This window comes from Microtus oregoni, unplaced genomic scaffold, assembly GCF_018167655.1.
Source record: "Microtus oregoni isolate MIOR12 unplaced genomic scaffold, Mior012 000010F_ref0000083, whole genome shotgun sequence".
Lineage (NCBI taxonomy): Eukaryota > Metazoa > Chordata > Mammalia > Rodentia > Cricetidae > Microtus > Microtus oregoni.
Window position 1 is genome coordinate 34,973,636 of NW_024543069.1, and position 24,978 is coordinate 34,998,613.

A 24,978-nucleotide genomic window follows, 5' to 3' on the forward strand; every position below is an offset into this window, starting at 1 on the left:
GCCATGTTAGAGTCAAAATGTAGCAACTTGCTTAGGTGCACCTATTTATACTTTCTGGGGCTGTGACAGCATGCCATGAGTGTGACAGCGGTGACCTACATTTCTCACAGTACTTCCCAGTCAGGCCCTCCGTGCACTGGCACTGCTGCCATGACCAAAAGTCCACACAGGTGCCACCGTGTTGGCAAGGGTTGCGAGCGCACGTGCCTTCTAGTCTAGGACACCTGTAAGAGAGTTACAGAAAAGATGGGTAAAGCACTAACCCGGAAGAACAACATTTGACAAGAAGCAGACGCAGACTGATCAATGTGCTTAATCATGGGTTTACAGTATAGGAAGGGGCTTGCCCCAGCTACCCTGCAGCAATTAATGGCACAGAAATCTCATAACAGGGTCTACCTCACGCCAAAAGAGAAAGCTAAATTAAAGTATCTTCTACAATGACAACCAATGATGTCAACTTCTGAAGGACCACAATGGTCCAGAAATCCCTTATTAGCATGGTCCAGGGCCACATACTTACTTAGGTCCATGTGCACCCCACAAAGACACTCATAATGATGGCCCACTTACAAGCCAGGTATGATACCAGGCATAGACATAAGTGAATGAATGAATCCATATAGTAAAGGAAAGAGGCTTTGTTTTCCGGTGTGAATGACAGGCAATAAAGGGAAAAGATGAATATGCTGTTTGTTAGACAGAGATCATCTGCACAGATTGAAGAGTGTATAACCTTGGAGGGTTTCTGTATCTCTACGTTGAGGGTAAGGGGAGGACATTTGTATTTAGATTTCAAGAGAAGTTGATTTCAGGTTGAGGAAAAAGCAGTGGGAAGTCCTACTGTGAACTAGGAACCCAGGGTGTGTGAAACAACAGGAACAGAATGACCAGAAAGAGGTTGCGGGCAAGATACAGCTCAGGCCCCATCATGGAAGCTCTGTCAGTTGGGTAAGGTAAGGCCTCAGTCTGGAGGCTTGGGATGCTAAGTATTTAGATTTTCATCTTTTAATGATAAGAAAATCTTGCTGGGTGTGGTGGCACACACCTTTAATCCCAGCACTTGGGAGGTAGAGGCAGGAAGATCTCTGAGAGTTTGAGGCCAGCCTGATCTACAAAGTGAGTTCCTGGACAGCCAGAGCTACACCGAGAAACCTTATCTTGAAAAACCACCAATAGATATAGGTAGGTAGATAGGTAGATGCATAGATAGATGCATAGATAGAGATAGATAGAGATAGTTGAGAGAGAGGAAAGAAAGAAAGAAAGAAAGAAAGAGGAAGGAAGGAACAAATGAAGGAAGGAAGGAAGGAAGGAAGGAAGGAAGGAAGGAAGGAAGGAAGAAAATCTTACTGGTCAAGGATGCCTTGTGCTGCCAGAGCCTGGCTGGGCTCCAGGGGTCGCCCGTTGACAGCGAACTCCATTACACACCCCACAAAGTCATGGCTCTCCACCTGTCCCTTCCTCTGAAGGATTGGCTCTAAGGACCTGATTCCTCCAACGGTGACTCGGTTTGGCTGAACATCAAGAGTCCTATGAGAATGCGAAAGGGTAAAAATCTCAAAAACAACACAAGATATTTTGGTCAATTACTTCACTTTCCCAGAGCGAGCATCCAGGCCACCATCCAGCCTAAAGCTTGGGTTTTACATTACAAAGACTGAGATGCTTATGGAATTATATTTTCAACTATTCACACTGGATGCACACAGCAATGCTGTCAGCAAAAATGAGCAATCTAGAAAAGACCAAATGCACAGATGCCAAGACTGTTACTTCTACAGGTTGCAAGGTTCTTTAAGAACACAGCAAGCCCTCCAGCATGTCGATAAAGACAGTGGGTAGGGGTCACTATACGTCTCCACTTCTCATTCCTTACAAAATCCCTTCTGCCTTGGATTGGCCAGTACTGCAATTCAGCTTGACGCGCTATTTAAAAAACCTGTCTCAAGTATCGCACAAACGTAAAGAGAGCGTGCCTGAATGGGTGGCAGTCATGCTACACACGCTCACAGAACTCAGGAAGCATGAGAGCCTTTCATGAAGGGGAATCTAAGCAGTCCTGGCTACAGTAGACACTGTTTTCTTTGATTTTACCCCTGACTCATCACTTTGTGACTTTTTAATCCAGCATTAAAATAATGTTTCCCTGACAGTAGTTACTTTATAGTATGGATATCTCTTTGAGGGGGTATACAACCATTTAGTATGGAGAAAAATTATTTAAAGTTCTTGTAAATCATCATTTCATTAATGATAAGAATGGAGTTATGATTTTACTTACCAGTCATCCGAAACCGCTACATTGCTGACGGTGCAGTAGCCTGGCTCCTGATTCTCAGAGCAGGAGTCCACAGTTAGAGATGCTGCCTGAAATAAGAGAGGGGACAGTCACCACAGGCCTTCCAATGACATCAGCCTCCCCAGTAGACACCTCCAGCACTGCTCTCAGGTGGGGATAATTGAAATTAGCAGTACTATGATTTTCTTGATTTAAGTATGCATAACATATCCTGTAATTTGCTTCACATTTGAAGTTATGGAAACAGGTCCCCTTGGTATCTTGAATTCTAATTATCTTTACACATCAGAGTGATGAGCCACCTTTGAAACAGTCATCTTCCTTGTGCCTCATTTATATAAGAGAGAATTAAGAAGCCAGTAGTCTTCCTGGAAAATCTCAACTCCATAAGATTATAATTTCAATAAAAATATTTATTCTGCTATTCAGTATCCTAATCTTTCAAAATTTTTCAAAAGACTTATTCTATCTGCCATATTTACAGAATGATTATGAAAGTATGTCATATATATTAAAATACACGGAAATTTATGTTTTAAACATTTTTCTTTTTATGACTGGAGCAGACTGTGGGGCCACTGGCAGTAGCACCAGGATTTATCTGTACTGTTTGTACTGGCTTTTCTGAAGCCATTCTCTTTGGATGGATACCTTGCTCAGCTTTGTACCTTCCTCAAAGCAATGACTTACCCTCTCTAAGGAGTGGATGGGGGATTGGGTGGGAGGAAGGTGGAGGGAATGGGAGGAGGGGAGAGAGTGGGAACTGGGATTGGTATGTAAACTGAAAAAAGATAGTTTGTTTTCTTTTAAAAAAAATAAAATAAAATAAAGAAAAAACTTATTTCATATAATCTATTCTGATCATGGTTTCCCCTCCCTCATCTCCTGTAGAAACATACAAACATCAGGTAAGTGCCCTCATCAATGTTAAGACTTATTATTTCAAATAACAGTAGCACACACCTGTGTCAACAGAATGCATTGCTGCATGGTCAAAATTTCTCAAGGATTTCAGTCACAACTGACAGCCATTGTCAGACAAGTTGAGGTGTCATAGCCCTCTAGAGCTTCCTGTGTATGTGGATGTATGAATATACCTCTTGATCAATAAAAAAAAAAACACCTCTCTGTTCACAAGACCCATGAAGGGTTTGAAGCCAAGTTCTTCCCTATGGGCAATGACCAGGGAGACCGCTGTTGGCAGAGACAACACTGAACTTCCACATTATTCTCTTCTCTACAGTGAAGCTGGATGACCCCTGGTTGTCAGTAAGAGTCACCAAAAGCCAAAGCCTTTCCTATTTGATCCAACAGCATTGTGAGTGTGAGGTTCAAAATGTGGTGGTGTAACAGAGAGCCCCATGAGGGAAAGGGGTCTTCCTAAGCGTGTTCTAACGCCATGATAGACGCATCTGAGGGCAGTATCAACATGGCACTGCTTTGTGCTTCCCACACATGACTGTGGGCCGTGGGCTAGATTTTAAGAATCAGTGGAAACACCACAAGGGCAGAATCAAGCTCAATAACACATCTCACTTGCGTATAAACATGGTAGATAACAGGTTTCCTGTCTTATAATTAAGCCGTATTTACGATGAATGCCAATGACTTCATTTTGTGAACATTGTTAATGAATTGGGGGCTGTCCATAAACATCACTAGTTAGGGGCAAGATTTAGAAAAGGTTATCATAGACTTCTCACATCTCAGAAACTATTAATAGAGTCCATTTATTGCTATTGTCCACTGAATAATAAAATATTAATTTAAAAACACACGATTTGTTTGCTTTTAGTATACCTAGCAGCTATTGGAATCTCCACAAACTCTGATGAGAGACATGAATATTTTTATCACTTTCCTCTCAAGTAAACTATAACAAATGTTATCATTTAGGGAGAAATCTTCTCTTCTGATCACACGTCCTTTTCTTGAGACAAAAGCACAGTTGTCACCCAATAAACACACGCCCTGCCGTTTGATGGTCACCCTCTACTCTACGCAGGCTTCCCAGGAGGAATGACTGACGGCTGCAGAGCAGCGACAGCAGGCTGAGGGAAGAGGGGGCCTCACCATTCCTGCTCGTCGTGCAATCACTGTGTGGAACTGTCCATCTGACACTTTCTTCATAGTGGTCAGTTTGTATGTCCCACTGCCCAGATTATAGGAGAACCGGAGTCTTTCTTCCGCTATTTCCAGCGCCAAGAACTCTGCCCGTTCTCCTGTCTGGTTGTCGTAGTTATAAAGCAATAGAGCATGGCTTTTGATAGTTGCAAACTTGACATAAATGTAGTTGTTGTTGGGGTCCAGGCTGGGGAACTCCATGTATGACAGTTCCTCAAATCCATAACTGTTCAGTTCACAGTGCTTCCCAAAGACACCTGCAGGGGAGAGAGAGATGGACACTGAAGTCTAGTTATGTTTCCTTCAGTTATTCTTAACAAAATATTTTCAGTTATAATAATGAAACGTACAGGTAGAATTCACATTTTCATCACCCCTTCCTCAAGTGTTACCCTAAGTTGCCACCTTGTAACTAGAGGCAGCTCCACGGTCATGCTTGGCATGAAGCAGACCTTGCTCACAGAATTGCAAAAAGAAGACACAGAAAACTGTATGATTTATGAGAGAAATGAGATTCCAATGTTGTTTTCTGAGTTAAGAATTTACCTATGTGTTCCACAATTTCAAAAATTAAAGATAATAGGAAGGAGTATGTTTGAGAAGAGTTCTCTCCCCAAATACTTTGAAAATTAGTTTGGTGATGTTTGTAAAATTTACCATGCTATAATAGTCAACCATAATATATAATTATATTGTATTTTACTTTATTTTACTCTATTTTATGGATACATGGTTTCAGTGTAGCCCAGGCTGGCCTGAATCTCATAGAGATCCTCCTGCCTTTGCCTCCTAAGAGCTGGGATTAAAAGCGTGCACCACTACCAAGGCCACGATACATAATTATAATTCTTAAAAACCATATTAATTCAATTAAGGACAGTAAATTCATTTGTTTTGACTTAAAAAAAAAACCATCCATTCCCCCACTCAGTGGTATTTTCCAAGGCCACAGAATGAGGAAAAGGTATGCTGCCTCCAGCACAGAAGTCAGCATTTTAAGATCTGCTTATTAGTCATGTTCTTTAATTTTATGCAAATGGATCTTTGCCTGCCTTTGTGTCTGTGTACTACTTTTACTCCTGGTACCCACCAAGGCCAGAAGAGAGCATCGGGTGCCCTGGAGCTGGAACTGCAGATGGCTGGGAGCCACCATGTGGGTGCTAGGAATGGAACCTGGATCCTCTGGAAGAGCTGTCAGTGCCCTTCACCACTGAGCCCTCCCTCCTTGGGATGAGTCACAGGGGGCTCCTTTGGAGTAATTTTGCTTAGTGTTTCCATTTGTTTGCACAGCCTGTTTCCATCTTGACAGTGAATTTTGCTGATGCTGCTGCACTAAGCCAAGTCCTTCTCCCCACACACTGGTAGATGTGGCTGATGATTGGAAAGAAACCCACAGCGGCAGGCAGGGTTTATATCCAGCTTTGAAAAGGTTTCATTCTTTAGTTTGGATTTTATGTCTATAGTAAATGCATTGAGTTAGAGTTTGGGAATCGCCGAGCTCAAAGGAATGAACACCACTATTTCAGAGTACTTATAACTGAACCTCAGTCAGAGAATCATGGGAAATAGAGGAAAACATCAAAGACATACACTCTGATTTTACTTAACTATTTTGACTGCATCACATTTTCTATCCAGTCTTTGAGATAAAATAGCCGGGAAGCTTTTGCAAAGTATACATAGATTAACTTGTCGTTTTCTGTCCAGGCAGAGATAAAAGTCAATAAACTGACTAGGAAATATGTACAATTTATTACTTTAAATCTTAAACCAAAGTTAAAAAAGTAAAAAAAAAAATTAGAAGAATGATACATATGTAATATAATGTGAACCTAGGCTTCATATGTCATTGCTTTACATCTACATACATTATTTAAATATTGTATATTTATCCTCTATCATCTATCTATCTATCTATCTATCTATCATCTATCTATCTATCATCTATCTATCTATCTATCTATCTATCTATCATCTATCTATCTATCATCTATCTATCTATCATCTATCTATCATCTATCTATCTATCTATCTATCTATCTATCTATCTATCTATCTCCTATCTATCTACCTACATGATGCCTGTAGAGGCATATATCATGCAGGTCCTTATCTCTACACTGAATGGTGGCCAGACTTCCAGGCCATAGTTTGCACCTGGCCTCACAGAAGTCGGTCGCCTAGCCTTTACAGACAAAGGGTCAGGATATGCTATTATAGTTCTGCTCCTTTTGTAATTTGGGGGACTCCTGGGATAGAGATGTTCATTCGGCCTAGTGACAGAGCTGGCATACAGAGCAGGAAGATAGGAAGACGTGACAAAATGGGACTAGAAAGGTGTGGACAATGGTGTGGACATGACTAAAGCCATTCACCTGGTTACCTAGGAAACAGGATGCTAATGAATTTCCCCCTCAGTTTACGTTTTGATATAAAAGAAGTTTGGAGAATAAACACGGTAGAATTTTCAGGATGTGAATTCAGGATTTCATGAGGGATCACTGAGAATCTCCCTCCTGATAAAGCCATGTGAGTTGTGGCTTTAACCCCACGCCTCCCCTCTGGTCTGGAGAAATAATTTATGTTCTGGGATGGCACCAGATCCCGACACACGCCTATCATCTACGTAACTGTCTAAATCTACGTACCTATACATCTACGAATATGTAAATGAATCAAAATCTAATGAACAAGCCTTTGGCTGATGCGACTATAAAGGGAACTTTTTTTTCTATCCTCAAAACTCCAAGGAAGGTAGTGTTTGGGGTCTATATGTCACCGCCCTGTGTGCCACCACCCCGAGTCTTTGAGGCATTCCCATCTGCTGCTTCTTGTGTGTGTGTGTCACCCACATTGAATTTGAGAAGGCAAACTACTTTTCCTTCTAATTCAGGCTGTGCAGCCTGGAACGATGCATTGGATGAATGATGAATTCCAAGGCTTTTTATTTTGTTTTTCTTTCTAAATGCCTCTCTGGTCATCTGACAAGGTCTGCCTTTCAGCAGTGCTTTGGGGTTTTGCCTTTGGAAGGAATTAGCTGCGACCTGGACTGCCAGCCTCGTGTCTACTGTAATTTATAGTATGGTTCCTCTTCCCCCGGGGATGGCTGCAGGGTGAGGGAAGGTACATTTGGGTCCCGAGGTATGACCCCTGACCATCCCCCTCATACAGTGGGTTTTATATCAGCACCATATGGAAAACGATCTTAGTGTTTGGCACTAGTTGTTCTAAATACACACACTTGCTAGTGCAATGGCAAGGAATGCTAACACTATAAACACTCTGTCAGTCACTTGAAAATTATTTTCCACTTTCCACTCCAATTTATTTTTTTTTCTTTCCAAAACACAAGTTAAATCATGAAGCCTGACTGTGGGAGCTCAAAAACTGGCCTTGTAGGAGATCTGAGGAAATGGTTGTTTTCATAGGGACAGACTCTCACTGCTTTGTGGGCATTCTGATAAGACCCTAAAAAAATGTAATATTGGCAAGAAACCAGCAACGTGCACCTGTTCTCCAGTCGCATCCTCATGGTGCAATTCCTTGCCAGTTTTCCTGACTTTGAATAAATCGCTTCATTTCTGAGCCTCAGAAACATCGTTAAAATTGATTTTACCTAACTATATTTTATTATTATCATTGTTATAATAATTATTAGTGCTTCATTTATGTGATGTGGGGACATCTGAGTCATAGCACACATGTGGAGATCAGAGGGAAGGCTTACAGACATGTCTCTGGTCACTAGAAACTCAGTCTCTCTCTACAGACACTAAAACTGCAGATCCCAGGCCCCTCTAGCAGTGGGAACACAGGAGAAAAGGCAAGAGAACCAGCTTTATCCTCCCTAGAGACAGACACGTCCCCAGAGATGTAATCTGTTTCTGATGAGAGGTAAGGAAATCTTAAATAGACGGATTAGTCACAGTTGCTTGCTGACCTATTTCTGGGTAATATTTGAAGGTGCCTTGAAGAAATCAGTAGATGCCACGAGAAGGTCTGATAATGTCCATCAAGAGAACACAGTGGTAGAGTTTTGTATTAGCTACTGAGAATTATCTGCAACAGCCCGGATGTACATTTAGTTCCCAAACTCATCTAGTAGAAATGGTTGAATTCATGTAAAAAGGAAACAAGAATCCTTTGACTCTTCTTAGAGATTTGATATGGAGTTGAAAGTGTTTGGAGGATATTTTAAGTATTAAGCTAAATGTTACAAGAAGGTGTCCATAAGGCTATTATTATCTTGAGGTTTTTTTCTAACAATAATTAAAATGATGTACTTGGTAACATTTCCATAACTGACTTTAAAATAGTTAGCATTAAATATTTCATTTTACTTGAATGCCTTTTGCAAAATAATTAATAGTCTCTTAATCATACATTGCCATAGTAGACTGCTCACCTATTCACAAATATATATATATATATTATATACACAAACATATGTATATATTATATTCACAAATATATATGTATATATATATGATTTGTATGAACAGGGTCTCTTGTAGTACATGCTAGTCTTAAACTCTCTATGCTTCTAAGGATGACTTTGAACATCTAGTCCTCCTGCCTCCTCTCCTGAACACTGGGATTATAAGAGTGCACCACCATGAGGTGGTGACAATTAAACCCAAGGCTCAATGCTGGCAAACCATCTACCAACTGAGCCACATCCCTAGAGCCAGTCTCTAGATCAGTATAGCAATGGATACATCCTACTCACCGAATGGACAATGGCAGTAATATGATTCCACACCGCTCTGACAGGAGCCACCGTTGAAGCAGGGATTGCACTCACAGTAATTGACAGAAGATTCACACATTTTCCCTAAAATGTATCAAACTTGTTAAGAAGACTTAGAAATAAATATACTAACCACATCAACTGTAACTATATGAAAAGCTACATCCTGCAGGAACAAATCCCATAGAGACACAGAAGCCCCTCTACTCCCCAACAGGTCACTGGGATCATCTCTCAGAGGTTTGTGTCCTATCCAGATGCGCTATTATAAAGATCAACACAATTTGTACATTTTGCGTAGCCGTTTTGGAGAGAGGCCTATTTTCAAGGGAATGTCATGGTGAAAACATTCGAATTATTCCCCTGACTTTGTTGCTCCTGTTGAAGTTGCGCCTTCACATTCAACACTGGGAATGGAGTGCAAACTTTGACAATTCCATTATAGGGATTTCATTGACTCGGGCTTCTGAAAGGAAGAATTGGTGAGGCTGAGCTTGCAAAGCTACATCTTTACCACTCAAATAAATGAATGAATGAATGAATGAATGAATAAATGAATGAATGACAGGAAAAAAGAAGTGTCCCTGAACTTATTCCATTCCTTGTGTAAAGAAGAACAGGAAATAAGAAAACACATCAATCACTTTCAAATTCTTTCATTCATTCTTTACCACAGGCTACACACTTTGTCTCTGATAATAATATGCTACATTTTCAGCATATAAATGCTGTTCTTGTAGACCTTGTTAAATCCGATCCATTAATATTGGGCTGGTCAGAGAGTACATAGAGAAATAGAAACTAAAATGGCAGAGAACTGACAAAAGATGGCATTTTCTTTGTCACAGGAAAGAAAGCTCCTCACGCCACAGAGGAGTCCTTTGAAGTTGGAGGTTAGCATTGTCGATCTGACACCACACTGAGTCACTGAGGAGACAGCCTTTGGGCTTGTCTGTGTGGGGGTTTCCAGATCCTGTCGCTGGGGTGGGAATGTCCAGCTGAAGTGGGGTACCCGTCAGTGGACTGGAGCCCAGGGCTAAAGCAGAAGGGCAGCCGAGCACCAGAGTCCACCTCTCTGCCTTGCTGTGGATGTCATGTGACCAGCAGTGCCTGCTCCTGCTGACATGACGTCCCGAACTATGAGCCAAAGTAAACCCTTCCCTGGCTAAGCTGCTATTTTCGGCCTTTTTGACACAGACACAAGAAAAGTGACTAATATGGAAGCCCGTTTCCCGACTGAGAGGTGACAGACAATGGCGCTGACTGAGCAAGTTCCCTGCTTCTGTGCTCAGCTCGTACTGGGCCGGGCGAGCATTTGCTCTCTTGGCAGCCAAAGTGCACTGTCTAAATCCTGTCTTCTTTTGTTGCTTCCTTCTATGTAAACATGAATAACTGTTAAAGTGCTATGTTAATAGATCTATTTGAGAATTACTAGTTTCCCGATGCTAACAGTGAGAGAATGTAGTTTCTAGTTAATTTCGAATTATTGAGATTTAGACTCTTAGTGTTATAGTCATCTTCAACAAATCTGTTTCCAAGTGCATATGTATGTGTATGTGTGTGCGTGCCCACAATATATTGGTGTGTGTGTGTGAGTGTGTGTATGCGCACATGGAGGCCGTGTGTCTATGCCAGCAGTGTTCCTCAGTGACTATCCACGTTAGTTTTTGACCTGCTGTTTCACTGAACCCAGAATTCATTGTCTTAGTGAAGGTGGCTGGCTAGTCAACTCCAGGAATCCCCCTGTCTCACCTTCTCCAACTCTGGATTTCCAGGCGCATCATCACGCCAAGCTTTTAAAGCACGTCTTATGGATCTGAACGTGGGCCCCCTCAGAAGTGGCAGCCAGCATCTTCCATCTGTGCCAATTCCCCAGCCCTCAATTGCTTTTTCAGTACTAGGTCCTGGACTTAAGAGGCCGGTGTATGTATGCACTCTGCAGAGCCGTTTCTACTGCCCTGGTGAGCCCTTTGTGTGTCTTGCGATGCGTATGTTTTGTCCCCCTCGTTAGTGAAGGCTGACCACAGACAACACCTTACATCACAGCAACTTTGCTCTAAACACATCTTAAGCTTTTGTTGAACTCATTCTTGTTTTCGTGGCTTGGTTCTGAAGCCACAGTGGTTTGAGGCTGACATTATAAATCTGAGTCAGGCAGGTCTCGTGGCACTGCTGAGCCCTTTCTGAGCATCACAGAATCACACATTCACTATTTTCCTTTATAAACAGCATCGGCCGCCCTCTGACACGGCAGAACACAGAGCACATTTTCAGAATGCTCCTGGACTCTAAGGGGAGAGCAAGAGAATGAACAAGTGCTCATTTCGAGGCACCAAAAATAAGTTTGTAGTGTGTTAGGAGTGAGACACGGGCTAGACTGTGGTATTGCAAGCTCGTGTTGAACTTCACACCGTTGATGATGGCTAGAAACACACCCCCCTCCATCTGGCAACTCATTTTCTTCCTGGATAAGGCATACACCTTTTTAGAAGTATGCTTTTTTTTTCCTTATTAAAATGTCATCATTATCCATTACAGATTTAAGTAAGTCCTACTAACTGAACTCTTATTTTCCTACAAGAAAGTCATACACCACATCCTTCTTTTACTGCAAAAGAATATGTAATGTTCACATGGACTAACGGTGTAAGTACTGTTAGATTTCTCTACTCCCTTTCTTATCTGATTTTTTTTTCTTTTAGAGTCATGCTAAAAGTGACATATATTATATATGTGAGCCTATATATCTTACAGGCAGTGAATGTAAGACATAGATTATGGAGACATATTAGTGGGCTATAAAATGAAAGTCTCATTTCCTAAAGACAAGAGACAGGGATGCAAAAACAGAGAAACGTAGGCTGGATCATCAGGAATGTGGTCTCCCAAGCTTTGTAAGAAATAGCAGGTGTTTTTAAACCCAGGTGGCTAATCCCTTAAATTTCTACTCTGGTGACTGGAGAGATGGCTCGGTAGTCAAGGGAAAATCCTACTTTTCCAAAGGACTGGTGTTGGGTTCCTGGAACCCACCTCAGGTGGCTCATAAGTATCTGTAACTTCAGCTCCAAGGGACTTAATGCCCTCTTCTGACCTCTACAAGCATTGCTCTCAGATACACATACTACGACGCAGACAAACACACATATACTGAATTAAAAATAAAATAAATCATTAAAAAAACTAAGTTTAACTTGAGTTTAATCGTTTTGTAAATAACATCTTTTAATTTTTCTATTTAATAATAAAATAAATTCAGATGTCCTTTTTGTGTACTTTTAATATAAATTTCTTGTCATTCACAAATGATAACTTTCATGTAAACATCTAAGTTTCACTTAAATATTCACTAAAGGTTATTTTGGATAGCTCAAAGAGGAGTGTAAAAACACCCTAAGAATAAATATAAGCCTTGATAACGCATTTCAAAATATACAGCAAGTAAAGTCATGGCTTCTAGAGAACAGGAAATATTCTGAGAATGATTGTCATGATTGTCTTCACAGCCAACAGGTATTTTCAGGGGGGGGGGGGGAAGCAACCTATCCTTTTGTTAATTATTTCAATTTAAAGAAGTTTTACTCTCAGAATTTTTTAGAAAATAATAATCAAAAATAAATAAATAACTTCATGAGAGAGTTGGCTTTGTCAGAATATATGAGTTATTCACCATTTAAAGGCATAGTTCTCAGTTCTCCTTTAATGGATAAAAATTATTTGAAATTCAGTGTATCGAAAGAGTTGGTCGCGTTAGATATTTATATTCAAAGACACACCTTGAAAGAGTAAGGATTTGATTTACATTTCAGAATCTAAAAGTACCACCAAATGTCTTCTCAGGTGTTTAAAGTTCAGCTTCTGAGTCCCAGATGGGAACCAACAGTCAGTCCTGAATTGTTCTGGGTGGGTGGGTGACCCTGCAAAGCGCTTCTGTTGAGGGTGTAAGGTCAGGCAGAGACGGCAGATTCCAGTCCCTACAGCATCTCCTGGGCTGATACTCCGTGTGTTGCAGCAGTGTGGAACCCAATTTTGGCTCATTAACTTAATTAATGTTCCGAGTCGATCAACAGTCCCTACCAGAGCCTTGTCCCTTGCAAGCTCTCTGGAAGAGGCACAGAACAGATCTGTGCTCTTTTGTGATATTTTGATTGTGTTCTGACAAATAATGCTTGCTTAAAGTCAGGGGGTGGAGGCAGCCACTAGCTGACCAAAATTAACCATAGAGGTTTGGAGGACTGTAGACAGAGAGGAGACAGAAAGTACTAAGCGGGATTGAGAGAGGATCTCAACCTTTTTGGAGGGAGGAACAGAAGAAGAGGTAGGAGGTGACTGGTGGCTGTTCCCTGCTTCTCTGATCTTTCGGAATCTCACCATGATATTTGACTCCCAATTGTTTTATTATATTAATTTTTAATTATATTAATGCTTCACTGCATGGCCGTCATGTGAATTGCCACAGGTAGTAAATGCATCAGCACAGGGGACTGCACACATGCATTTACTACCCTCATGAGTGTTTTAAAGAATGACTTGTTCTTGCTGCTTTGACAACTGGCCATTAACTGTGCTGATGATAATCACTAGGTATCATAGACAAATGGAGAATTGCTCCGGATTGTGAAGTTTCTGATCACATGGAAAATGGAAACGAGCAAGGGTGAATATGCATGTGTAACCTTGACGTGGGGTGTCCACACCACTACCGAGAGTACAGTTTAAGTTTACATGAAGTGCTTAGTCAAAGATGCATGATCTGCAGCAGAAAGTGGGAGGTAAATTGAACTCAGACTGAAGACGGAAGCACCTGTTCAACAGAGACTGAATACTGAGCCTTTGCTGAACACAGGCTGAAGACAGAAGTGTTTGGTGAATGCAGACTGTTCCTGTTGGGAGTACCTGCAATGCATTTATTAAGGAAAAATATTCAAGGCTTATTTGTTCCATACCATATACTTTTTGATAATTAGAGAGGAGCCAATCTACCTATTGGCTGTTAAACAGAACCATGCTGTGTAGAAAAGGATTTTTTTTTTTTTGAGATCCTATAGTTGATGGGACTTTCTGCTTTCCCGAACACAACTATGCTCTGCCACCACAAACACTGTTTCATCTTGAGTTTATTATACACAGAGGAGAAACGGAACAGAGGAACTATTGCAATTCATTTTGTATGCAAATAACTCTATTAAAATATTGTATTGCTAATCTTTAGGTATGTGTTATTCATTCTGAGGATTCATGCTTGGAATAAATTTTAAAATATTTATTATTTTTTGTGGGGGGTGATTTTCCTGCTTGTTACATCTGTCCACTAAGTGCATGCTGTTCCTGTGGAGACCAGAAAAGGGTGTTAGACCCCCTGGAACCAGAGTTACAAATGTTATGATCTGCCATGTGAATGCTGGGAGCCAAGCCCTTGTCCTCTGCAAGAGCACAAAATGCTCTTAGCTGCTGTGGCCTCTCCAACCCCTCAGAAACTTTTAAAGTTAATTTAGTACCAAGTAGTTATTTCTGCACACTGTGTAAGCTGTTTCTATCCCTTTTTTCAGGGAAAGGTAACCCCAGGGAATTTAGTTCATCAAAGTGTTTTCCTCGAAGTATTTTTTTCTTTAGAAAGCTGAGCCGTGACTACCCACAGAGTTCTTTTCTTTTGTATCACACCTCCGTCACCACGGTTGTCACAGCCCTCACATAGAACTTGGGATTCTCTTTTCAATATCTTGTCCTCTGTCCGTTCTGTGAAAGCATATGTTTGGCAAGCTCCTTAGGAAAAATTGCTATGTACAGCCTGCATATAACTTTTCTCTGTCTGGAAAAACGTATATTATAAATTGACACAAAAGTGATGAATGGACAAATTTTAACTCCCCCTAAAATAAGAAGACATGCCTCAAAGCAAAAGGAAATGTCACATGGTAACAAGCCCAAGGCGTACTTCCTAAAGCCACACTGACTTGTACCCATACTGTGGCAAAACCTAGAAAATATGTTCAGATGTTCCATAGTGAAATAAACTTGTTATTCTCTTCTACTCTACTCGGAAATTCTCTCTGTAATATGAAATTTAAATTGTAGGAAAGTGTACTTAAACAATAAGACTACTCACAGAATGTCAACATGCTGGGATTTAGAGTCACCTAGGAGACACAACTCTGGGTGTGTCTGTGAGCGTGTGTCGAGCAAAGTTTAACTGAGGTTCATGAATGTAGGTGGCTCAACCCTTGACCTGGAGTCTTGAGCTGAATAAAATGGTGAAAGTGCTGAGGGCAACAGTGTTCATTTCTCTCTGCTTCCTGACTGGGGCAGCAAGGTACCCACCCACCTTCCATCCCTTCTTCCATGCTTTCTAGGTCATGATAGCCTGTCCCCTCAAACTGAGCCAAAGTGAACCCTCATCCCCTAAGGTGATTCTGTTGGGCATTTTATCATAGCAATAAGAGAAGGAACAAATACAGAAACATAAAGAAAGTGGGTGGGTGTCACAGACTCACTGTTTGCATTTCCTTTTGTTTTATTTCTAGTAACTAAGGATTTGGAACCTAAGTTATACAAAAAGCAATAGTCAATCTCTTTATCAAACATTCATATAAAATTGGCACATGTTTATCATGTGTAGAGTTCTCTGCTTACTCTGGAAAATAACATTCAATAAATATAAAACTGGCAACAAAACAATTATAATGTTGCAATAATCATATGCCCTCTTCCTGCCTCCATGACGTGATTATCATTTTTATGTTTACAGCTTTATGGGGAGTTTTCAGGCACCCAGACACTCCCCATACAAAGCTGCTAGGAACACGTCAATCACAACCTCTCACTCTTCTTACCTCTTCTAAATGTTAGAAGAGCTTCCCATGCTGAGAAGAAATACAGCAATGCCTCCCCTCCTCCCTCTCCCTCTCTGAGTGTGTCTCTCTGCATGTCTGTCTTTCTGTCTCTGTCTCTACCTCTCTCCCCCTCCGATCTGTCTATCCTCCTGCATGTATATGATGTATATGACGTAAGGATCACTGAACAGTAATAGTTTGTAATTTTGTAGGCTTTAAAATGTAAAACACAAGAGAAGATCTACAACATTAAATGGAGTCTGAGAAAAATACATGAGGTGAAACAATTCTGTCAGAATCATATGGATATGTGTTTTTGTGGTTACCCAAACATGGGTATAACAGGGCACTGCCATAAATTGACATCTACCAAAGAAGCTTGCACCTGTGGTCCAACCCCACTCTCTCCCTCCTCTCCCCTACCTCCTTAGCTTCTGATATTGGCTGCCATAATTTTCTTAAGAACCTTAGAAACTATTTATTTCCATAAAATGGTAGCACAAACTAAAAACTCATTTAGAAATCAATATAGTCCCTATGTGAATATTCTTGACAGACTTGAGACAAGTAAACCACAGGCATTGGAAAAACATGTCAAGAAATAGCTAAGGTAGGGACCTGTTAAACATGACACCAGTAGCCCCAGCAACAAAACTAAGAATCCACAAATTAAGTTGCATAATATTAGAAAGCTTGTGCACAGCGAAGGAAAAAATTGAGTAGGGGAAAAAGACCGAATGGGAGAAGATCTTTGCTGACGATTCATCTGACAAAGAACTAAATATTTGAAACGCATAAAGAATTTGAAATACTAAATACTAAGAGACTAAGTGATCCCACCAATGAAGAATCCGGTGAAACAACCAGTTCTCAAAGAAGGAGCCACAAATTGTCAGTAAACATGGGAAAATTTTTTGGCAGCCTGAGCTACTAGGAAAATGTAAACTAAACCAGCATTTCTTCCCATCCCAACCAGAATGGTCACCATTAAGCAAGCGGATAATTCAAAATGCCATGAGGATTAAGAGAAGGGCAAGTCCTGTGCACTGGAGGAATGAGAACTCATCCAGCTCACCAAGAGAAGGGCAAGTTCTGTGCACTGGAGGAATGAGAACTCATCCAGCTCACCAAGAGAAGGGCAAGTTCTGTGCACTGGAGGAATGAGAACTCATCCAGCTCACCAAGAGAAGGGCAAGTTCTGTGCACTGGAGGAATGAGAACTCATCCAGCTCACCAAGAGAAGGGCAAGTCCTGTGCACTGGAGGAATGAGGACCCATCCAGCTCACCAAGAGAAGGGCAAGTCCTGTGCACTGGAGGAATGAGAACCCATCTGGCTCACCAACAATGACCCAGTTCTATCACAGCCAGACAGACGTCCAAGACGCTTCCTAGCCCACATGGAGATGAGTGTCCACTCATGCTGCACTTGTCAAAAGCCAGGGAATGAAAGCAGCCCAGGGGTGGATCACCTGATGAGTGGACAAAGAACACAGGAGTGACAGGTCGATGTGAGCCACCATGTGGGAGCTGAGAACTGAACCTGGATCCTCTGCAAGAGCAGCTTGTCCTCTTACCTACTGAGCCATCTCCCCAGGATCCTAGATTTTATATATATATATATATATATATATATATATATATATACACACACACACACACACACATATATATATATATATGTATATTTGACAGAAAAGGAGACATGCAACTGTCCTGTGAATGAATGGGATTATAACAGCAAGAAGAAGAAGAGAACAGGAGAGGACGATAATAAACTATCAATATACACAACGTGTGTGTAAAAATGTGTTTAGGAACCATCATTGTGCAATGAGTATGAGCCAATAAAAAGAAAACCATGGAATCTTAAGGAATTAGTGAACACTTAGCGAATAAAAATGCTTCAAGATGTGTATGACCAATTCACATGTGAAGAAAATAAAAGGTTCCATGTCTGTTTTGATTTAGTTCTGTATGTTCTTCTGTGCCTAGCTTTTTCAGGTAACATCTCAAGTAACATAATTCCTTCTGGTTCTCCATGAATACACACAATGATTAAATGTTGCCTATCAGGGTCATATATAAGCTACATAAAAATAAAGAATATAAAAGAATGGAATCATAAAATAAAAAGCCATTATATGTAGCTAGTGAAAGCATTGTTGTAAATTCTGCTGTAGAGGTACATTTACATACATGGGTACATGTAGGTATATGGGGTCTGTTGTGTGGTCCATTAGGTTTGACGTAACCCTATCAAACCAGACACGAAGGCGAGAGAGACAGCTCAGGGCAAAAGAGTAATGGTTGCTTTGGGAGAGAATCCCAATTCTGTTTCTACTACCCACGTGGTGGCCCACGACCACCTACAATTCTAGTTCCAGGGGACCTGACACTCTCCTCTGAGTTCTATGGGCACCGGGCACACACATGGTGCACATGTATACATGCAGGTAAAACATCCACACACAGAAAACAAAATAAATCCAAAAATAAAAAATATAAATGATTATTAACCCTTCCATATAAGGCTCGGGGAACATGATAGAAGAGGAGGTGAGAAGACTAATTTAGAGCCAGAGAACCAGGATGCCTGGCATGAGATAATCAAAACACAGCAAGGATGCCATACCTGTGAAATCTCAGCAGCATAGTTGCCTAAATGAGACCTGCCAGCTGCTATGCCGATATGGATGCGGGAAATTCCACAGGGCCCTATCCCTATCCATATGAGTACTAAGTGGACTTGATGGGCTATATTTGTGTATATACAGCTATGTGACAATAGCAACTATAGAAGAGATAATGAACTTGAGAGGGAATGGGGGAGCATGGGAGGAGTTGGAGGTGTAAGAAAGAGTGGTGGGCATAGTATAAATATAGTATTCATGTATTAAATTCTCAAAAACTTTAAAAATTAAAAATACATATATATTAAATGACAACGTTCATACTAAGGCTAAAGTCTTCGGGGGGAAAAAAACAGTGGCAAGCACAGCAAACAACACGCCATCATACCTGTGTATCCAGTTTTGCACACGCAGTTGAATCCCCCAGGGAAATTCTGACAGACAGCCCCATGCTTGCAGGGGCTGGGCAGGCATTCGTTGATGTCTCTCTCACAGGCTCTCCCAGTGAAGCCATCTGGGCAGCTGCATGAAAACCCTCCCACTAAGTTGTGGCAGGTTCCCCCGTTGTGGCACGGGGCCGGTAGGCATTCGTCAATATCCTCTTCACACCAGCTGCCAGCGTAGCCCGGCACACACTTGCACTGGAAAGGCTGCAGAGGCTCATTGGCCACGATGATGACTGGCAGGCTCTCCTGGATCTTCAGTGCGGAGCCCACGGCAAACTTCCGCAGGCAGCTGCCTCCATTCTGACACGGGCCGTGAACGCAAGGGTCATGATCCACAGACTCCACCCTTACTCCACTCTGACGGAACAGGATCTCTTTGATGCTTTCGAAGAAGGTGGCTACACCACTGGGGTTCACATACTGGTTATGATTTCGCTTCACAGCTGCTAAAAGGAACGTCCTGTTGTTCTCCTCGTAGGCGGCGTACAGCTGCACCGCCGTGCCCAAGCCTGTCAGCTGGGAACTAGCGATGCGCTGGAAATGAAGGTAGTGGTTAGTCAGGAAGTCCCTCACTGTGGGAACGCCAAGGCGGAGCAAGATGCTGTTATCTATCGTGGCATTGGAGAACCCTACAAAGAAAACCCGGATATTGTTGGAGACTGCACTGTGGACTCCATCGCTGCTGAGGACCGTCAGATCGAAGGTGCCATCTGTGGACCTGGGCTGGGAGGTCAGGTCGCAGCTGCCTGCTGGGATACTGAAGAGGCTGGTGACTCCGGACGTGAGGGAGCAGTGGAAACTGTCTAACACATCCGGATCCTGTGGCTTCACAGAGCCCAGGGTCCCGCCAGGAAATAAGTTACCGTAATAATTAACAAATATCTCCACTGTGCGGGACTGGGAGGGGTTGTCATTTTGATCTAGAACGGTGATGTGTACGGTTCCCGTGGACGACATCTGAGGCGCCCCAGAATCCCTGGTGACCACAGACAGATAGAAGTCCGCGATCTGCTCCCTGTCGATCTCCCGGGTTGTGCTCAGAACTCCGGCGGTGTTGAGACTGAAGTAATTAGTGGCCGGGCCTGTGCTCAGCAGGTAATAGTTGAAGGGGCCTTGATTTGGAGGGAGGTCAGGATCTGTGGACTGCAGGGTCATCACTAGAGTTCCTGGGCGCTTGTTTTCCAGAACTTCCCCTTCGCTGACGGACAACACGGGTCCATTATCATTAATGTCTTCCAGGGTAACTAACAAGGATGCGCTTCCTGTGGCAGAGGGAGTCCCTGAGTCCACAGCCAAGACCGTGAGATTGTAAACAGGCAGGGTTTCCCTGTCCAGCCCTGAGGTGACTGTGATCTGCCCTGTCTGGGGGTTAATGGAAAAGGCACCGTTTTCATTTCCTGATCCAATGAAGTACGAGAACCTGCTCCAGCTAGGGATGGAATCTGAGTCAAAGGCACTCACAAAAGTCACGTGGGTCCCAATGGGAACCCCTTCACTGATCTGGACCCTGTATGTGTTTAGACTAAACACTGGCGGGTCGTTAGCATCCAGCACAGTGATGTTCACAATGACCTCATCGATGTCCGCACCCCGAATGCTGCCGAAGTTCTTGGCCAACACCTTCAACGAAACCCTTTCTTCTTTTTCCCTATCAAGAAGCCCAGACACATAGATCTGTCCTGTGGTCTTGTGGATCTGGAAGCCCTTCTTCCGGCTATTTCCAAAGATCAAATAGTGGACTTCTCCATCAGCACCCATGTCCCTGTCACTGGCGAACACTTCCCCAACAGCCGTGCCCTTAGGAGCCGCCTCCGAGACCTCAAAGTAGTAGAGCTTGGAAACAAAACGAGGCACGTACTCGTTGGTCCCCTTCAACTGGATGTCAACCGTGGCAAAGCTGCACTTTTCCTCATCTGGGACATTGAAGGCTTTCACAGTGAGGTGGTAGCTCTGCTTGGTTTCAAAATCCAAGAAGCCTTGTGTGGTGATGACGCCCGTGTTGGGGTCAATGACAAACAGGTCACTGTCCGATGATTGCACGGTGTATGCAATCACAGCATTGACCCCCGAGTCAGCGTCCGTTGCGTTTAGGTGAATGACTGTGGTTCCACTCGGGGCGTTTTCCATGACAGTTGGGAAAAACTCATCCGGCACAAACACCGGGGAATTGTCGTTCACATCGGCCACGTTCACAGTCAGGCTGCAGTAGCCAGTTCTCGCTACCCATCCTCCATCTGTGGCGCTAATAGTCATCTCATGCTTTGAGCACAGCTCGTAGTCCAGGGCTTTGGCTAGTGTTAGCACACCCGTGGAAGAATTGATGGCAAAGATGCCCTCTTCGTTCCCAGAAGAAATGTCATAGCTGATCAAACCGTTCATGGCTGTGTCCCGGTCTCGGGCGGAGACAGTCCTGACCACAGCCCCGACACTGTGGCTCTCGGGGATGGTGATGCTTACGTGGTTCTGTGAGAATTCGGGCGTGTGGTAGTTCTCTTCAGTGACCGTGATGTGAACAATTGCTTGGGACGAGAGGGGAGGGTTCCCTTTGTCCTTGGCAGTGACTGTGACCAAGAAGTTCTGATTGAGGTCGGAGACCAAGGGAGCGGCTATTGAAACCCATCCAGTATGACTGTTCAATTCAAATTTCCCCAAGTGGTTCCCGTTAGATATGAAATATTCCACCTCGGAGTTTACTCCAAAGTCTTTGTCATCCGTGGCAGTCACCCTAATTAGCTTAGTGCCAACTTTAGCATTTTTCGTAACTGGCGTAAAGTATTTACTTTTGAGAAACCGAGGTGGGTTGTCGTTGCTGTCCACTGTGTTGATGGTAACCGTGGTCTCGCTGAGCAAGGAAGGGTTGCCTCTGTCGGAAGCTGTCACAATGAAACTGTGTCTGTTGACGTTCACATTACTGAAGCCGCTGACGTTTTGGTATTTTAACGCCTGCTTATTGAAAATCTCACCAGTGGTGGCATTGATTCTGAAATATTCCGACTGAGACTTTATGAAATAAAACACTTGTCCATTTGACCCCTCATCGGGATCTGTGGCTGATACCCGAGTCACTTTGGAGCCAACCTCGGGAAGTTCAGGGCAATCCAAATAATAAGACGGCCTGCTAAACCTGGGTGTGTTGTCGTTGACGTCCGTCACGAATATGGTGACGTCAGTACTTACAGTCCACCCAGAATCGTGCGCAGATACCCGGATCCTGTACCTATCTCTGTCTTCTCTGTTTAAAGGTCGGCTAATGACGATGTCACCTGTGTTGGGGTTGATCATAAATGGAAGACTTGTATCCACTATGGAATATCTACTGATTGCGTTTATGCCGATGTCTTCATCCGAGGTCGTGACCCGGGTAACCGTATAGCCCAAGGGGGAGTTTTCGGAAACATAGGCGCTGAATATCTGAGAAAACCTGGGCGCGTTATCATTTTCATCTAAGATATTGATGATGACCCTGACTGAGGTGCTCTGGGAAGGGGACCCTTTGTCTGACGATTTCACAGTGAGCTCGTAATGAGATGTTTTTTCTCTGTCCAGTGGCCGAATGCTTCTGATTTCACCCGTAGCGTGATTAATCGCGAAGCTGTTCTCCTTGTTGCCGTCCACAATCTCATAATCCAGCTGCCCATTGGGCCCGCTGTCCTTGTCTGTTGCCGAGACCGTAAGTATTTTGCGAGGAGATAGGTTTTCCAGGATCTCGGACACGAATGGATCCTCTTCAAAAGCTGGAGCGTTGTCGTTGATGTCTAACACCGTGATGTCAAGCTTCTCATAAGAGGAGAAAGGAGGGAAGCCCCCGTCTCTCGCTTCAATCCAAACAACATATTTCTGTATCTGTTCAAAGTCCAAAGGCCGATTGATGGACACCTGTCCCGATAACGGATCGATTTGGAAAGTATTGCCCAGGTTCCCACTTGCAATGTAGTAGGACAAAGTTTCTCCTCTTAAAGAGGACCCCGTGATGGTGGTGACCAGTGTGCCCACTGGCTGGTTTTCCGGGAACATGAATGTTTGTTCTTTGGCTCTGACTTTGGGGAAATCGGCCTTGTTGGCAAACCTGACAGTCACTGTAGTAGAATCAGTCTTTGGAAATGAGCCACCATCTTTCACGTGGACCGAGAAGGTCACCTCAGAAGCGCCACCTAGCGGCCCCGTTGCCATGATTGCCCCCCTCAGGGGGTCGATGTGGAATTTTTCAGAGTTTCGACCCGAGAGTGAATAATGAAGTTCAGAATTGGATCCGATGTCCTCGTCGGTGACCGTGACGGCAAAGACAAAGGAACCTGCAACAGAGGAGGTTCTTGGTTAAAACTGCAGGGGATTCTGTGGGTCCTGTGGGTGGTCCCTTGATAAATGTGAGGCTGTGCTGTCGCTGGGTTCAACCCTTTCACCACTTCTGCAAAGAACAGCATCAACTTTATTGTCTTTCAAGTCTCGAGGTCAAACCTGACTAATGACTTTAGAAATAGACCTTTAATTTTCTCAGTGAGCCCCACACAAGGTGCTAGACTTAGTTATTATTTTCCCTTGAGAGAACCATGGCAAGCATTGGCTGATTGTCTAGAATCACAGCCCCCGGGCACATATCCTCTCTGCACACAGTCCTCCAACAGACACTGGAGTCTCAACTCTGCCAGGAGCCACCCCCTACTCAGTGAAAAGTGGCCACCACTCCCAGCATCTGGAAACACTGCTGGGCTGCTCTTCATGAAAGCCTGTCAAAAACATGCTCCACCCTCAAACACTGATTTTGGGTCACGACACCCTTTATGTCCTGGCAAAAGTCTTTCATCTCCAAGCTACTACCGAATAGAGATAAAGTATGTGTGTACACACATACGTGTAATGAATTTAAATAAGTGTAAGGTCGTAAAAATAAGAAATGAATTCATGGACCCAATTTGGATTTTAAGAACCAGTCCCTGGCAAGATGCCCTTGAAACAGACTGGAGTGGAAATATGCAGAGAAGCATCCAGAGGAACGGCTCTGAGGATCAGTATCTCATTCAGAAACCTTTCCCCATATCATCACAGAAGTATCTGTGACAGGAGTGAGAAGCCGGAATTTCTTCAAGAGGCAATGAGTCTTGCTAAATACATGAATGCAGTGAGATAAAGGCGATCATGGTCAACACCTCATCTTGTCCAGAGGATCCTTCCCTGTACAGCACACACTGCGTGGGCCAGAATCACGCAGCCAGCATCATGCCAACACTGCATGGACCAGAATCATGCAGTCAGCATCATGCCAGCTGGATTTCTCAAAAGGGATTCATGAATTCCTATTTGCATTTCTTTTTGATGGAAATCTGGCATATCCATTTATAGATTTTATTCATTCAACTGGTATCAGACATTCTGGAGTTAGTAGGAGATCAAAGAACATGAAGAGAAATTCTGAATCCACTCATTTATACTTCGAATAAAATATTTTCAAGGAAAGAAGATGGTATTACTTATATTTGTATATTTTACTGCATTTAATCTTATCAAAATTACAAGTGGCAGCATATCTACTTAGTTCCTGAAAGAATGTACCACCACTTACAAACTAAATGATAAACTAATTCTTTTCAACGCAGGAAGATAAGTTCATGTTGCTACCAAGATGGCAACTCACAATGGGCTCCTAAGACTGACAGCAGAAGCAGGAGAGGAATGGAAAAATGCAATCCTTAGAATTACTGATTCATTCAACTTTTTGAAAATATATCTGTGAAGAATTGAAGTTGAATGTTTATTTTCTTCAACAATGGGGGAATTGGTGTGAAGAATAAAGACAATGCCTCCCCTCTTAGGAACTTACACACCAATGAAATGTTAGAGCAGCGCCATCACTGATGATGGAGGGCTATCTATTTTGCTCATGTACAGTATTGAAGAAACGTT

At 42.8% G+C, this 24,978-nt stretch overlaps 1 protein-coding gene across 2 annotated transcripts in view; it reads right to left on the bottom strand.

Moving 5' to 3' along the window:
• The window catches only part of Fat4 (FAT atypical cadherin 4), a 130,069-nt gene that overhangs the window by 10,231 nt on the left and 94,860 nt on the right, over positions 1–24,978 (bottom strand). For both annotated transcript variants that reach the window (XM_041659198.1, XM_041659197.1), the window contains exons 9-14: positions 19,023–23,372; positions 9,156–9,260; positions 4,376–4,683; positions 2,285–2,370; positions 1,354–1,533; positions 100–224 (exon numbers count right to left, since the gene is read on the bottom strand). In XM_041659198.1, coding sequence (XP_041515132.1) covers positions 100–224; positions 1,354–1,533; positions 2,285–2,370; positions 4,376–4,683; positions 9,156–9,260; positions 19,023–23,372 — 5,154 coding nt within the window. The remainder of the gene's footprint in view (positions 1–99; positions 225–1,353; positions 1,534–2,284; positions 2,371–4,375; positions 4,684–9,155; positions 9,261–19,022; positions 23,373–24,978) is intronic.